Below are 16,728 nucleotides of genomic sequence, written 5' to 3' on the forward strand. Positions count from 1 at the left end.
GTGAGTTCAGTTAAGTTGACCCTTCCAGTTTCCCTTCCTTAATCAGGTGACATAAATTTTTCCTCCCCGCCCCCCCCCCCAAAAAAAAAATATTGTACAGCGATTAAGCGAAGATATGTTAATTTTATTTACCATAAAAACGAGTACTTTTAAGTCAAGTTTTTATTTCTATATATCAATGATTTCTTTGTATGTAGATTTCTAGAATGATTTCTATGTTTTTTTAATCAAAAAATTTAATCAACTACTGCTTTGTGAAAAAAAAACTATAGATATATTTTAAAAATTAAAATCCACGGAAAATGTCTATAATATGATGCAATGCTGGGGCCGGGGGTTAGCGAGATCTATTTATAGTACAGACACATAAAAGATAGACAGACAAAAAAGAAAAAACTAAAAATTATTAAAGTGATTATTTAAATTTGGGTACTATCATTATATCATATCTTCATCTTAATTGCTATATAATTGGCCAAAAAGCCTTCATAAAAGACAGGAACTAAAATCTTTAGTTGGAACATATAAAATAAATACAATCAATCTTACCTAACTTCCAGTCAATTTGGTTGGTCTAAATTAAATTACTGACTTTTATGAAAGCTATATTTATATCAAACTTAAGTTAACATTTCTTAAAATATTTTTGTAAAACTTTAAATTTCATTTGTGTTTATTTGTTTTCTGACCAATGAAAGTTTAAAAAATGAAAAACAATTTGAAATATTCATCCTCTTACGGATATTTAATGTACTAAAATTTCAACCACTTCCAACCACCCCCCCCCCCACCATCCCCTCCCGTACCCCTTCATATATACCAGTGGTTACGATATTCTCCACCCCCATCTTCCAACCACCCCCCCCCACCATCCCCTCCCGTACCCCTTCATATATACCAGTGGTTACGATATTCTCCACCCCCATCTTGTATCAATGTATTAAATCCTGCTTTGTGAAAAAAAAACTATAGCTATATTTTAAAAATTAAAATCCACGGAAAATGTCTATAATATGATGCGATGCTGGGGCCGGGGGTTAGCGAGATCTATTAGTACAGACACATAAAAGATAGACAGACAAAAAGAAAGAACTAAAATTATTAAAGTGATTATCTAAATTTGGTTACTACTTTGTATAATTGGTCAAAAAGCCTTCATAAAACTCCTAGGAAAGTACAGACGATATTTTTATTTACCATAAAAACGAGTACTTAAGTCAAGTTTTTATTTCTTTGTATGTAGATTTCTAGAATGATATCTATTTTTTTTTAATAAAAAAAATTAAATCGACTTATATCGACAAATTACGGCTTTGTGAAAAAAAACTAAAGATATATTTTAAAAATTAAAATCCACGGAAAATGTCTATAATATGTTAAAAGTAAAACTATAGAAACTATTTTTTGAAGCGAAGCTATTTCTGATTTATTTACATAAATAAAAACGAAAATGTCTATAATATGTTAAAAGTAAAACTATAGAAACTAACTTTTGAAGCGAAGCTATTTCTGATTTATTTACATAAATAAAAACGAAAATGTCTATAATATGTCTATAATACGATGCGATAAATATCTATTTTCTGAAGCAACATAAAAGATAGACAGACAAAAATCAAAATGTATTTCCGTGAGAAATTAAATCTTGTTGTTTATCTCCCTCCCCCACCCCTCCTTCTAACTAACCATTACCACCAGGCTAAACCAATCTAATGAAATTCTCCCCTCTTTTTATAAGGTTTTAACACCTGCATTTATATTTCTTACAGATTTTTCTTTCCCATAAATTTAAATGATTTCTATTTCAAATATTATTTTTTCAAGATTATATTAAAATAGTATTAAACACAATTTTACGGATATAGGATGTATGTACAATTATAATTTCTACTAAGAGTAAGAGTTATCAAATATAGTAAAGACTTATTAATCCCGGCTTTAAGTGTATGACCGGAAAGTAAAAACGATTTCTTTCAACTGAAGTAAAAAAAAACCGTATATAGTTATACTTACAAAATTAACTGTATTAACGTAAAACGATTATATATATAGTTATACTTAATAAATTTATATTTTATATCATAAAAATTCAAATCTTAAAACCACGTTAAAACCATTGTAACTCTCGCAAATCCGTCGTATGATGACCGGAAGAAAAGGCCAAAGGGGGCGGAGATTTAGTATAAATATCTGAGTTCCGGTCAAATACAACTTAGTTTACTCAAATATACGAAGCCTTCAAGACCAAGTTCAACAAGTCAACAACACCAGTCATCTTATACAGTTTTCCACAGTTCATCATTAATCTATTATTTCTAATTTATTCTTCAGTTTTCCACAGTCATCCCTATCAGTATCATCTTATTCTTATCATCATATCAAATTATATCATCATATTCAACAAATTTCATTCAACATGCCTCCAGTAACCAGGAGTATGGTCCGTGTAGGGGCTGCAGCCCTTGAACCTGCTGTCGGTGGTGCCCAGCCTGTCCAGCCTGCCCGTGTACGTCGCGCCCATGTACGTCGTGCACCACGGCAGGCCGGAAATGTAGGGCAGAACCTGATCATCATTGGTGATCAGGTTGTTAATCCTGCTCCTGGTGTACCACCGCAACCGCCAGCTGACCATCCTCCTGCCCCGCCTCCTGCCCCTGCCCCTGATCAGCCTGGTGAGGAACCTGGACGTGGACCGAGAGGTCCGCAAGGACCGGCCGGCCAGCTGGACCAAGGGGCCCTCGGGGCGCCGATGGGCCCCCAGGAGTGGGGAACAGGGTAAATAATAGTTTCACCATTAATAATAATAATTATTATAATTATATTATTAACGGTGTAACAGGAGTCCCCATTCCTGTTCCTGAACATCCTGGCCAACAGAACCAGATCATCATTCATATTCACCAGCACTACCATAATTAACCATCATCAATCAACTTGTCATCATCATTGTATATACCATAATATTCACCAGCACTACCATCAAACATCATTAAATTGTCATCAGCATTGTATATATATACCATCATTATTAATTGTAAATAAGAAACCAACAGTCATCATTCCATAACATGATAACCAGTAACCTGCAACCAACATTATTTTATAATTTGTAATTGTAAATAAGAAAGAAACCAGTATTTTTAAACCTTATTATTATTTGTAAATTGTAACAGTCATGACTAATTTTTGTAACTCGTTATTTAAATTTTAACTATTGTAAATAATAAATTTAAAAATAGTAACTTTCTGAATTTTGAATTTTCTTATTGGTGGATAGAAATGAATATAAATAGATTCAGATTTCAATTTGAGATCCTTTGGTAGAGAGAGATTAACAGACATCCTATTATTTTATTTTTTGGTTTTCAATGATAACTATGATATATAGAGTAGACAGAACAGAAATGTACAATCGTTAGATTATTAAAACCTGTTTTTTAGCCCCGAGGAGCCGTTTAACTATGAAAGAAATAGCTATCTGTCTTAAAGAACAAACGAATTAAAAAGTAAAAACTTTGTATATTTGTTTTACATAGAAAAAGAGTAGTTTTTATTGCAAATCAAATATAATTTTTTTCATTTGTTTTTTATCCGTGGAGATTAACAGACATCCTATTATTTTATTCTTTGGTTTTCAATGATAACTATGATATATAGACAGAACAGAAATGTACAATCGTTTGATTATTAAAACCAGTTTTTTTAGCCCCGAGGAGCCGTTTAACTATGAAAGAAATAGCTATCTGTCTTAAAGAACGAACGAATTAAAAAGTAAAAACTTTGTATATTTGTTTTACATAGAAAAAGAGTAGTTTTTATTGCAAATCAAATATATTTTTTTTGCATTTGTTTTTTATCCGTGGACCGTGGGACATGAAATTACGTTGTTTCTCTTAAATAAATTAATAAATTCTGCAGATTAAGCATCAAATCCTCCCCCCCTCCTCAAGGGGAAATTAGGAGAATTCTTACATGTCTACCTAATAAAACATCCATAAGTAGCGAAGCTCTAAAATTATGAATAATAAATAGACCATTTGGAACAATGTATGGTTGTCTTTTGAAGCATTAAGCTAATAGAAAAACGTTAAAACTTAAACAATTGAATTTACAATTACATAATCCTAAATTTGCCTAAACTTAAAATTGTTTATTTCTTATCAGTTCAGCATAGAGAAAGATTGATTATATTAAGTAGGGTCAAGCGGTGTGTTTTTTTTTCGGTTTGTTGAACCTGCAAATCATAAGGACTTAAACCTAGGACCCAATACTTTTTTACAGTATAATTTGATAAGTTATTTTATGTTAGTTAATAATGAAAGATACTGTGAAAATGCGATATATAAAAATTAAAAATCTGTTTGTTTTAATTAATTTCATTGCTTCTTAAATAGCGGATGAGGAAACAAAACAGGTCTTCTTATTTAGCTATCACTTTGTATAATTAATACTACTATGTATTATCATAATATTTCCATATTGTTTTCACTTGGAAATTTTCTTTATTATTTGGCGTATATTATCACTTTGCCTTTGTATATTTAAATCTAAAATTCAATATCAATTTTTCAAATAATACAATAAGTACCCTAAAAATTCATCTCACAAAAATTTCGTATGAATACTTTTTTGTAGGAACAAATTGGATTTGTTGTTTTTTTTCTGTCAGTCGATTAGAACATGGAGAAAAATGTCATTTATTGAAGGTGGGGAAAAAACTGAGATCGCCCCGCTTTACCCTAAGGTTTAATTATTTAATAAACTTGTTTAAAGCTACATTGTGAGATTTTTACAAATTACACCTCTAAATATATAAAGATAGAATATAGATTATTATTATTGTCCACTGTCCTATCCCCTCCTAATATTTATGTTTTTCCCCCTTTTTTTTTGGGGGGGGGGGGGAGCTAAACAGATATCCTATTACCTCCTAATATTTATTACATACAACACCAACCCCAATTTTAGGGGGTTACATGGAGAAAATGTTAAAAATTTTGAGATTTTTACAAATTACACCTCTAAATATATAAAGATAGAATATAGATTATTATTATTGTCCACTGTCCTATCCCCTCCTAATATTTATGTTTTTCCCCCTTTTTTTTGGGGGGGGGGGAGCTAAACAGATATCCTATTACCTCCTAATATTTATTACATACAACACCAACCCCAATTTTAGGGGGTTACATGGAGAAAATGTTAAAAACCATACGTTTTAACGGCGCGCATTACCACTCCGCCCATAATGAGCGGTGAAAATGGACAAAATTGTAAAATACGTGATAAAACATTAAACAATATAGTGTATTTCCATAAAAAGACTCGGACGGAGGGACGTATGGACATACCTTAATTATAGAGTAACAAGGCTTCTTATAATTTCATTTTCATTATGTTTATATATATGAGGGGGGGGGGGGGGTCACGATTAATTTTTAACTTGGGGAGTGGGTAAGAATAAGATTAATTTTACTTAGGATGCTTGAATAAAAGGGTTACATAATTTGTGGGCGGTTCTTGGGGAGGAGGTAAGATTAATTTTACTTAGGATAAATTTTTAACATGATGCTTAAATAATTTGTGGGCGGTTCTTGGGGCGGTGATTATTATGGGCATAATGGCGGTAAAAAAATTGCGTTATGATGGGTGGAGAAAAAAGATTAAATATATTCAAATAAGAGGAGGTCCTGGAAATTTGGTAACCAAGTGGTTAGTGTTCTTGGGGGGGGGGGTTGGAAATTTGATGCTGAAGTGTTAAAAAATGGGGGGATTTCATTAATCTTACGGAGCGTAACATTTTGCACACAGGTATGATTAATTTAACTTTGGGTAAGTGGTTACAAATTTTCATTTAGTTTGTTTAAAAGAATTATCGAGTGATGACTACAAGAAGATCCAATTTTGGAACATTAAATTCCTCTGGAGTTGACCGGAAATTACTTAGGTACAATAAATCAATTTCATTTATTTCTATCTACTAAGCTAATAAGCAAATCTATTATTAAATATTATTTATACAGTGTGTTTTTTTATGAGAACTTTTTTGAAAGCAATTTTACCAGAATTTTACGATTAATGGCTTTATTATTTCTTTCATCTTTCTACGAATATAAAAACGAATATAAACGAATTAAAACGTATTTTCCTTCATGATAGATTCTAAGTTTAAATTTTTTTTTCGTTTTGAAACGTATTTTCCTTCATGATAGATTCTAATTTTAAAAATAGACGCATTTTTCTTATGCTTAAATCTTCTACCCATAATCATATTGAAAGACAAAAATTGGATTTCCTGTAGTTGACTTTGGGTAAAATAAAATTGGTTTCAAAAAGTTCTCAAAAAACACACACTGTATTATTATATAATAGTTATTTCTTTCTACGAATATAAACGAATTAAAACGTATTTTCCTTCATGATAGATTCTAATTTTAAAAATAGACGCATTTTATTATTACATACAATATTTTATTTCAGTTTGGAATCTCAAGAAGAAATTGAGCAGGAACCTGGGGAGGAAACTGTTCATCAAGTTGTAAAGAGATCAATTGAAGAACAGTATCTTTATGAAGAAGAAGTAGAACAGTATCCAAGGAATAAAAGATATAGGTAAGAGATAGAGGTATAGAATAGATAAGAGGAGGGGGAATTTCTTATTGTAGATTTTAGATTTAAATAAAAAATATAGGTAAGATATATAACACTATTTTTTGAAATTTATAAACTTTAAACAATAAATAAAATAGACGCATTTTATTATTACATACAATATTTCATTTCAGTTTGACTTTGGAATCTCAAAATATTTCTGGTGTTGAAGAAATTGAGCAGGAGCCTGAGGAGGAGACTGTTCATCAAGTTGTAAAGAGATCAATTGAAGATCAGTATCTTTATGAAGAAGAAGTAGAACAGTATCCAACGAATAAAAGATATAGGTAAGAGATAGAGGTATAGAATAGATAAGAGGAGGGGGAATTTCTTATTGTAGATTTTAAAAGTAAACTAAGAAAACTAAGTGTTAATTTTTTAAATAATATTTTTTAAACCTATAAACTCATGTTATATAAATAAAAGATATAGGTAAGAGATATAACACTAGCGACTACGCCCCTAGAGGCCTCTTATTGTAGATTTTAAAAGAAAACTAAGTGTTAATTTTTTAAATAATATTTTTTAAACCTATAAACTCATGTTATATAAATAAAAGATATAGGTAAGATATATAAAACTAGCGGCTACGCCCCTATTTTTTAAAATTTATAAACTTTAAGTTTAAATTTTTTAAAAGCCAATAATGTTATTTTTTTATTTATTTAGGCTGTCAGAATCAGAAGATGAATATGTGCCCCCTGTTATTCCCCAGTTATATGTGCCAGCAGAGGCAGCTAAGCCACCTAAGCCTAAGAAGATGAATGCTGGTACTGGTAGGTCAAAGAAGCCCAGCTTACCCACCGTACATGCAGCTAAGCCATCTAAGCCTAAAAAGATGAATGCTGGTACTGGTAGGTCAAAGAAGCCCAGCTTACCCACCGTACATGAAGAAGTACAGAGTACTCCAGGCCCATCTAAAAAAGTGTACGAAAAAGTGAAACCACAGGTAGCAGAGTTGGCTAAAGAACTGGGATATGAAGATCAATATCTGCCTGAGATTTCACAGATTCAGAATCAGTCTGTGCCCGTTACCCCCACAGAAAATGGACAAGAATTTCGGTTTTTCAACACTTCAACACCTATACAGGCAGAGGCAGCTAAGCCTAAATCTAATAAATCTAAGGCACAAGAAACGGAAACCCCCACCAAACCTAAAGGTAGGGGGGGAAGGCCGAAGCACCGAAAAAATGATACAACGCTGATGAAGGAAAAATTGGCAAAAGCCGCCAAGGGTGAATTCAAGATGAAAGGTAGGTGTTAATTGATTTATTGTCTTATCATCCTTATACTAAAGTAACAGGATGTCTGTTTGTCTGTGTGTTTGTGTGTCTGTACCCCCACCCCCAAAAAAAAAAAAAAATCCCCCTCCCAAAAATTTAAATATATATTTAAATATAAATGTTTTGCTATTCCTAGATTTTTATTTCTTTTGATATATTTAGACATCCCAAAGACAACCAATCAAGACTTCCGCTGGAGGTTTAATAACGAACGGATACAGATGGATAACTCAGCAAAAAATATTATACATACCCAGTTTATTAGACAGTAAGTCAATATTATTATTTCTTTTTATAATAATAAAATACAGTTACACAGTCTGAATATCAAATTACTTTCGGTATCATACCATTATTTACATACATTATTTATTTCAGTAACTACAAACAGGAAGTAGAGGGAAAACAGCCTTATTTGAAATGCCTATGTAAGTATTATTTACAATATTTGATAATTAATTCTAATTATAAATTTTGTAAATTTTATAACCACCACCCCCCACAAGACAAACCAATATTTTGCCATAGTTCATAGGAGGGGGGGGGGGGAGTAGGATATTACTGATTTTTATATTTTTTTCAAATTTTAATTCATTAATCTATATATATTTTTAAGGGTGTCCTAATTGGCGAACAGAAGACTTTAGTGCAGAAACTAAGGATGATACCAATCTTGTGAGGCGCTGCATGGACCATTGGACCAAGAAACACCCAACCATCTCGAAGGCCTGCATCAATGCTGTTAAGACCTACACAAGCGAGAGACAATATAGAAAATATTTTGACCAAAAGAAACGTAAGTATTATTACATATTTTACATACAAAATAGTCACAAACTTGCCCAGGACCTATGAGAAGATACCCTATAAAGAAGAACCATATCGGTTCAGGCTTCAGCAGTTATCAAGAACATTTTCGTTACACAAACAAACACACATCTTTAAGTAGATTAGAGAGTTCAACGGTTGGTGCCAAGGTATCGTTTATACTTTATAGAATTGAAATTGTATAAATTGAAATGCAAATTAAAAAGACTTTAACGATTGTAAAAAAAAGCTATCGTTTTTTCAGGAAATGAGATAAAAGAACATACCATCGTAATAGAGGGTGTTACTGCGCTCGATTGTATCCACGGTTACGTGTACAAGTTATCAAAAGGTCGGATATCCTTAAAACAAGTGAAGGATCCGTTCCTATTCTTTTGGGATCACGTCATTGCAAAGAAAGGTAAGTAATATAAAAAGACTTATTAAGACTTTTAAATTTTTGAAGTAACAAATATTTAATATAGTTAAAAAGTTAGTAATTTGATTTTTTTATTTTATTACAGTAAAGCTGTTAGAACAAGGAACACGTCAATTAGCACCAACTGATGAGCAGATAAAGGCTTGGGTGTCAAACTGTTACAACAATTTTGTTGGGATCTTGAAATCTGAGATGAAAGATACAGGTAAAAGCTTAATCAGGAATTTATGTGTCAAGAATGGGGGGGAGGGGAGTTAGTTACCATTGATATTTGAATTTATATATATAAAATAAAACTTTATAATTTGTTTATTTTGTTATAGGTGTACACCTGACGATAGATTTTGGGTCAGTATTCGTAGATTTTCTTGCAGGTATTTCATAAATTCATTCATTTGATTTTTTAATATTAATATAATATTATATAATATAATATAACACAAATAACACGAACTTACACTTATCTTTTATTTTCAGTTTCAACTACTTTTCTTGACAAGAACACCAACGAACCTAGAGAGGTGTTATTGACCTGTGAAGAGGTACAAAGTTACAAACTATTATTATCATTTCATTATTTCAAAATTCATATTTAAATTAATAATCATAAATCAAATTTTATAAATGTTTTTAGATGCCAGAGCCTGATTCCACTGGCAAGAGCATTGTTGCCGCTGTCAATAGAGTCATGGATTTTTTTGGACTTAAGCACAAACAACTGTTATCATGCACCACTGACAGTGCATCTAATAGTTTAAAGGTTAGTTTAATAGTTTCTTTATCATTTTAAAAAACATTTAAAAACTAGTATTTCTAAAATTAATGAGAGTACACTGCCATTGCCGCCATTGGTAAATAACGGCCTCTCATTGGCTAATTTTTTTTTGTTACGTCATATTTTTTGCACCAATACTCACAGCATCTTAAACTAATTTCCAAATTTCCAAATTTTTATTTATCCTTGTTTATGGAGCTACTCAACAAGGAGCATGGCTTGAGCAGACAAGAGCTAGAAGACCTGATTTCTGAAGGCATCCAGCTGACAGGAGGGAATGAGTCAGGAGACGAAGATAATGATGGAGCAGGGGAAGGAACTTCGAGTGCTGCTGCTGAGAAAGAGCCTGTATTGCCTTGGTATGAAGTAACTTTTACAGCTGCCCAAGAAAGAACTGCTGGTAAGAATGATACAAATAACACCTCATCTCATTGAAATTTAAACAACAAATTATTAATATATTAATCAGAAACAACATTTTTATTTTAATTTTTACTAACATGTGTTTTTTTTTGTCAGCAATCGAGGCAGCGAAAAAGTTACAAGAAGAAAGTGCCAAGTTGAACGGGTTTATGGTAGAACTTCCCTGTCTAAATCACCAGACTGAACTGGCCCTTGGTGATTCCTGCGAAAAGTGTGAGGTAATATAATAATTATTGGGAGTTTGTAGTTGTACTTTGTACTTTGCTTGCTTAATTTAAATTAATAGTAAGGGTTTTGTTGAAATATTTATTTTCATAAATTTAATAGTAAGGGTTTTGGAATATTTGTTTTCATTTGTTTTTGTATGTATCTAGGAGAACAGGGATTACAAAGCAGCAATGGATGTACTTAACAAACTAGTGTCCAGGCTGAGAAATAATAAAAGAATTAGAAAGCTGTATAGAAAATACAAGCAAAGAATGTAAGTGTTGTTTATTTATTAGTGTTAATTATTAGTATTTATTTTTAATTTTCTGATTGGGGGGGGGGGGTGTTCAACTTTTCAACGTAGTTAGATTTATCATTTAATTTTAATTATCTTTTTTTCAGACTTATAAAACCAGTGGATACAAGGTGGAGCAGCAGAGTGAATATGGTCGTGAGATACTTCGAGTTGTTGAAAAATAAGGACTTGTTACAAGAAGTAAAACAATCTCTGATAGCACAAGGAAGTAAGTTATCTGTTATAATAATATTTAAAGTTTTGTTTATTTGGTGACACAAAATTATAAAAATTATTCTTTGATGTGGTGACATAATATTTCAAGTATTTTTTATGTTTAAGTCAAAGATGGTGACACAAAATTATAAATAAAAGTTAAAATTATTTTATTATGTGATGACATAATATTTAAAGTATTTTTTTTTGTTTCAGTCAAAGATGTAAAATGGCCATCCGCCATTCAGAATGGTTTGCTTGCAGACATCAGAATTGTCCTGGAGAGGGTGGACATACTAATCACCAAGAGCGCCCAAGGACTGGAGGCAACAATCCCCAGCATGTTCAGTAATTTGGAGACGGTCTTTGAACATCTGGATAACCTGCAGCAGTGTGACAACAGGTTTGTGTTTATGGTTTTACTATTTGCTAATAATAAATAAGATGCATTTTAGTTGCAAAAATGCGCCATACTAATAAAGATATCAAAAATAAAATTGAAGCAAAGTAGTAGTTAGAGGGGAGGGGATTAGCAATATACAAACTAAACCATCTAAAAACATATTTTATTTTATTTATTTGTATTTTATTTTTTATTTTTTTATGTATAGGTTTGCTGCCACAGTGTATGCCAATCTGAAAAAGCGGGTAGAGAAAATGCTGAATAGTGAAGGGTGGACAACTCTGTTGTTTCTGCACCCCTTCAGCAAGACTTACCTGGAAATGGTGCAGGTATAATTATATAATAATAATAAAATTGCAACAAAAACCTGGAAATGGTGCAGGTATAATAATAATAAAATTGCAACAAAAACTCGTCATAATAGAGAGATGGAAATTGAGATAAAGTTTTAGGCTTTCTTAAAATGTTGAAGTATGAGAAATTTACTTTTTTTCCTAAATGTAATTTATATCAAATATTAATTTCTTTATATTTACAGGAAGGCCTACTTCCCAGTCAGCTGGTTGATAAAGAATATGCAGAAAGGATCCTTGAACGTGGCTACCAGTGTGCAAAATTAATCGGAGAACGATTACTAAGGATCCAGTTGTCTAAATTGTCTGACGAGGATGAACAGCAGAATGAAGGAGAGCCACCAGCAGATACCAGCATCGAGGAGGACGAGGATGATTCAGGAGAACAACAGGTCCAGGAGGAGACTGAGACTACAAGCCCAAGCAGTGATGATAATGTTATTGGATCACCTCTGTTCGTAGCTGTGTTCAAACAAAGAAAGCTGGCCTACCAACAAAAACAACAACAGGAACGAGCAAAGAAGAAAATTGATGAACTTGCAGTCATGAGATCGGAACTGTATCAAGGACTCAGAAAATGGCGCGTTCAAAATGCCGTAACCCTGACAGACTATTATCAAAAATGGACAAACGATAAAGGAGCACAGAAGAGAGGTTCCAGATCAGCGACACTGGAGCTAATCCATGGAACAGTTGCCAACATGCTTGAAGAAGACCAGTACCCCGCACAAATCAGGGAGCTCTTAGCGAACCTTATTCTTCTGCCTGTAAGCAATTCGAGGGTGGAAAGAATATTTTCCCGCCTTAAATTGCTTTTCAGCGAAAGGAGGTATAACCTAAAGGGCCATCTGGTTAAGGAACTAATGTTCCTAGGCTTCAATGATTTGGTTCCCAAATCAAACCTCACGGATTTTTTAAGTTAAGCCATGATGAAGATTGTTTTGAGATCAATCATTTAGCAAAATATTGTATTTTTTGTATGAAAGAATAATAAAATGAAATAAACTTATTAATACAATTGAAAGTAACAGGATCATAATAATGTATTGTATTTGTATTTTCAATTTTGTTTGAACAATATGAAATAAACCTATTATTTATTACAGCTAATTTGTTATTTAACAATCTCCGCTAACCCACCCAACTCGAACTCTCATTGGTCTGTTTGTTTCGTGTCGTCCGACAGATTTTGCGCTCTCCTTGGTTAGGCTCGGAATTGGTAAAGTTAAAGCTAAGAAGATGTCTTTATTTATATTACTAGTAAGTAGTAAAGAGGAGGGAGGGGACTCGAGTATTATTATTATAAAGTCTCCTGTATTTATTTAAATGTATGATTTATGGGGATTAACCCTCGGAATATGGGGGGGGGGGTGGTGGTAAGTAACTGGTAACATGATATTACGGTCAGCCAAGGTGTTCGTACAGAAATGTTGTAAGAATTATTCTTTAGAAAATTCAAGCTATATTTTAAATTTGAGAACTTAAGTAACTGATATAGATATTATATTAATTATTATAAAAAAAAATTTTGTTTGGTATATTAGATAAATAAATAGCTATTTCTGATCATTGATACATCAAAGTCAAGCAATATTTTGAAAAATTAAGTATCACATATAGATATTATAAAAAAACCTTTGGTTGGTATATTAGCTACTTCTGAATCTGATGCATCATTGTAAACCCCCCCCCCCCCCCCCACGCCAGAATTCATTAACAATATATATGCACCTGTTTCTCTACTTTGTGTGTGACTCACGTATAAGATATTTTAAGAAATATGATTGGGGGGGGGGGGGGGGGGTTACATAACATTTTTAAAAAATAATACATAATTAATAAATCTACAAAATCCTATTTCTTTATTTGAACTGACAAACACAACAGAACATAAAGTAACTGGAAAAGTCAAAAGATAAATTAGCAATAACAACTTTGGAGACTTTTTTTCTTTAATTGTGATTGGTTGGTTTATTAAGCATGAAATGCTGCCAAAATGGAAATAAAAAAACAAGCGAAATTAGCAATAAGAACTAAGATTAACTATCTTGATAATCTGGCTACGAGATTGCGTGATGCTATAAAAAAAATCTATTCACCAAACCTCTATTATTCCAAGTCATAAAATTCTAGTGAGGCCATAAACCTTCTTCGTATGATAATATTTTCCGGAATTTTTATGATTTTCTGACAATGTTTGACCGTAAAGATATGTGAACATATGTAGTATCTTACAAATACATCCCAAATCTAGCATAAGTTGACCCCTTCTCTCCGTATAAAAATGTTAACAGAGGTGTGAAGTCTCAATTTCCGGTCGTTTGAATATATCGGGGAATTTGTATATTTTTAGGGTTATTTTAGTATTTTGAAAATATTGAAAACAGTAACATTTCTCTACGAAATCACCCATCGTTTACGATTTTGAGTATGTTTTGAAAAATACTATAAACTAAAACTATCATTGGGACAATGGATCGAATATTCAATCTTTAGGAGTCTCAGACTTTGGGGACTGGCTTAAAGGGAATGTGCAAGAATTTAGCAGTTTCTGACTGAGTTTGGGGACTTGCGCAAGAAATGCCGTTACTCGCTATGTTAGTTTTGAATATATATAGTTTTGCAGACAGAGAGTAGTTCAAATATAAATACACGGCCCCCCTCCCATACTATATTTCACTCCCTTCATCCCCACCTCATTTTTAAAAGTAGACGAGAAAGGGAAATGGAGAAGGGAGGTGGGGGAAATAAACAGGATAAAAAGGGGCAGGAAGGCGTGCGGGTCATATACTTGCCCATCCAGCTACACGCCTGCCTGCCCCTTTTTTCCGTGTTCACATCACTTGCCCCCAAATCTCTTTTCTCTTTCCCTGTCATCTGAAGAGATCCAGGGAGATATTTCTAGTAATTAATTACAGAATGGTTATGTCAGTCTGTAATACTGGTAATCTTATTTTCAAATGATTGCTTTTTTTCTTGGAACTTTTTTCTTAGTTTATGGTTTTCTAGATTTAATCAACAATCACTTTACAATTTCCACCATATTTTCGGGATTATTCTGGGTTTCATGGCCTTTCTTCAAAAACTCTTAAATTGAATTAATTGCCCATTGTCCCCTCCCTTACTCCCTGCATAGCCGCTATTAAGATTAATAAAGTATTCTTTTGAGGGAAAAAATAATATGAAGAAAACAACGTATTTTGTAAAAATTATTAGATTATCTAAATTGGTCTGTTTTTATAAAAATTTATACGTGCAAGATTATGATTATTTATTAATTATACTCCTAAAGGAGGGCTCGGCAGCCACACCAGTAGCTGCGCTAAGCTCTATTTGAGTACAAAAAGAATAATAATTTTAATTTATCATATTTTAGAATAATGAAGACCAAAGATTCAACGGAAACATTCTAATACCGTACATTTCAAGTTAATTTAAATTTGCCCCAAGACAAAATAAATTTTTCTTGTACTTTAAATTCAAATGCATTCGTTAAAAACTTTTTGTATGACCATAAGCCTGGCCTAAAATTGATAATTTGCTGTTTAGTGAAATAGATATTCGTAGAAGAGAGGGTACAGAATCAAAACATCTTAATTTCTATACATGCAAGAGGTAATTATTAGAGTAAAACGAAAAGGTTAGACAACTGTATTTCCCATTAACCTTATGCTGACTCTCAATTTGGTCTTTTAAAATCAACCAATGTTGTCGGGAATATTAACACAGCCAAGCAGCAGAAAACAATTTACTAGCAGACGAACAAGGTCATTGGAAAAGGGTGGGGGTTATTTGACTGTTTATATCTGTACAATAGATCTGTTAGGTAATCAACAAAAGAATTGATTTGAAAAATATATTTTGTCACGTTTCTCCTTGTCTAAGCGTATTGGATGTCTACTAACATGTGTTTGGATTAATTTTACAGCAGACAAGACATTAGTAAATTTAAAGTTGATCACACAAATTTGTTCTCTATAGTAAAGTTAAAAAGATCAATGAGAATGTAATAGAATGGAGAGGTCCTTAAAGGAACCATGCAAGAAATGAAATGCTTTAACTGCAGAAAGACTGCAACAAAAAAACCGAATACCCTAAATTTGAAGCCTACAAATTCAATAACAAAAAAAGTTTTAGGCATTTTAAAATTACAATTTATTTACAATGAAGATTTTGAAAGATTTCTATTGCTCATTATAGAAATTACAATATTAAATTACGTCGCCTAGACACAAAATTATAACATCTTCCTCATCAGAAACTTAGGTTACTGGTAACTGATTACTTTTCTACAATAAAAACTTTCCGTTTTCATAGTTAAAATCTCGTACTCTCAGTACAACGTAAATTAAACTTAATTTTTTAATAATTTTGACTATAAAAATGAGTATTTTTATTTTAAAAATATAATTAGTTACTGGCAACCTAAATTTGTGACGAAAATTATCTTACAATTTTGTTTCTAGGCTACGTAGTTTAATTTCAAAATTTTTAATATGATCAAAATTTTCATTGTACATAAAATGTCATTTCAAAATGCCTACAACCTTTTTTTGTTATTAAAGCTGAAGGCTTCAAATTTGGGGTATTGGATCTACTTGTGGCAGTCTTTCAGCAGTTACATTGGTGTATTTCTTGCAGGGTTCCTATAAGAAATTAGAAATAAAAAATATGTTTCAAATGATTAGTTAAAATATTCAAATATTTTTGTGACAGGCTACTTTGTATGTTGCTGCATCTAAATTTATAACGTCTGATGCATTTAATAATTGGCGGTATAATTTCGCATCTTGCAAAAGAGGAATGGACAATTTATACATGTCTTCTCTATTATGAACTGGCAAATATTGTAGGGTACTATAATATCCTTTTTAAA

General features: G+C 32.0%; 2 protein-coding genes across 5 annotated transcripts in view; both read left to right on the top strand.

The window, feature by feature from the left end:
• LOC145322035 (uncharacterized) overlaps window positions 1-16,728 on the top strand; it is a 76,879-nt gene that overhangs the window by 28,976 nt on the left and 31,175 nt on the right. The gene's annotated exons all lie outside the window — the stretch shown is intronic.
• On the top strand, window positions 10,998-11,919 carry LOC145323298 (uncharacterized). The gene is made up of 3 exons (XM_080165727.1): window positions 10,998-11,109; window positions 11,313-11,499; window positions 11,708-11,919. Exons 1-3 carry the CDS (start codon window positions 11,031-11,033, stop codon window positions 11,832-11,834), a joined length of 393 nt encoding a protein of 130 aa, XP_080021853.1. The 5' UTR covers window positions 10,998-11,030; the 3' UTR covers window positions 11,835-11,919.

This window comes from Acartia tonsa, chromosome 6 (assembly GCF_053477335.1).
Source record: "Acartia tonsa isolate MP-2025a chromosome 6, ASM5347733v1, whole genome shotgun sequence".
Classification (NCBI taxonomy): domain Eukaryota; kingdom Metazoa; phylum Arthropoda; class Copepoda; order Calanoida; family Acartiidae; genus Acartia; species Acartia tonsa.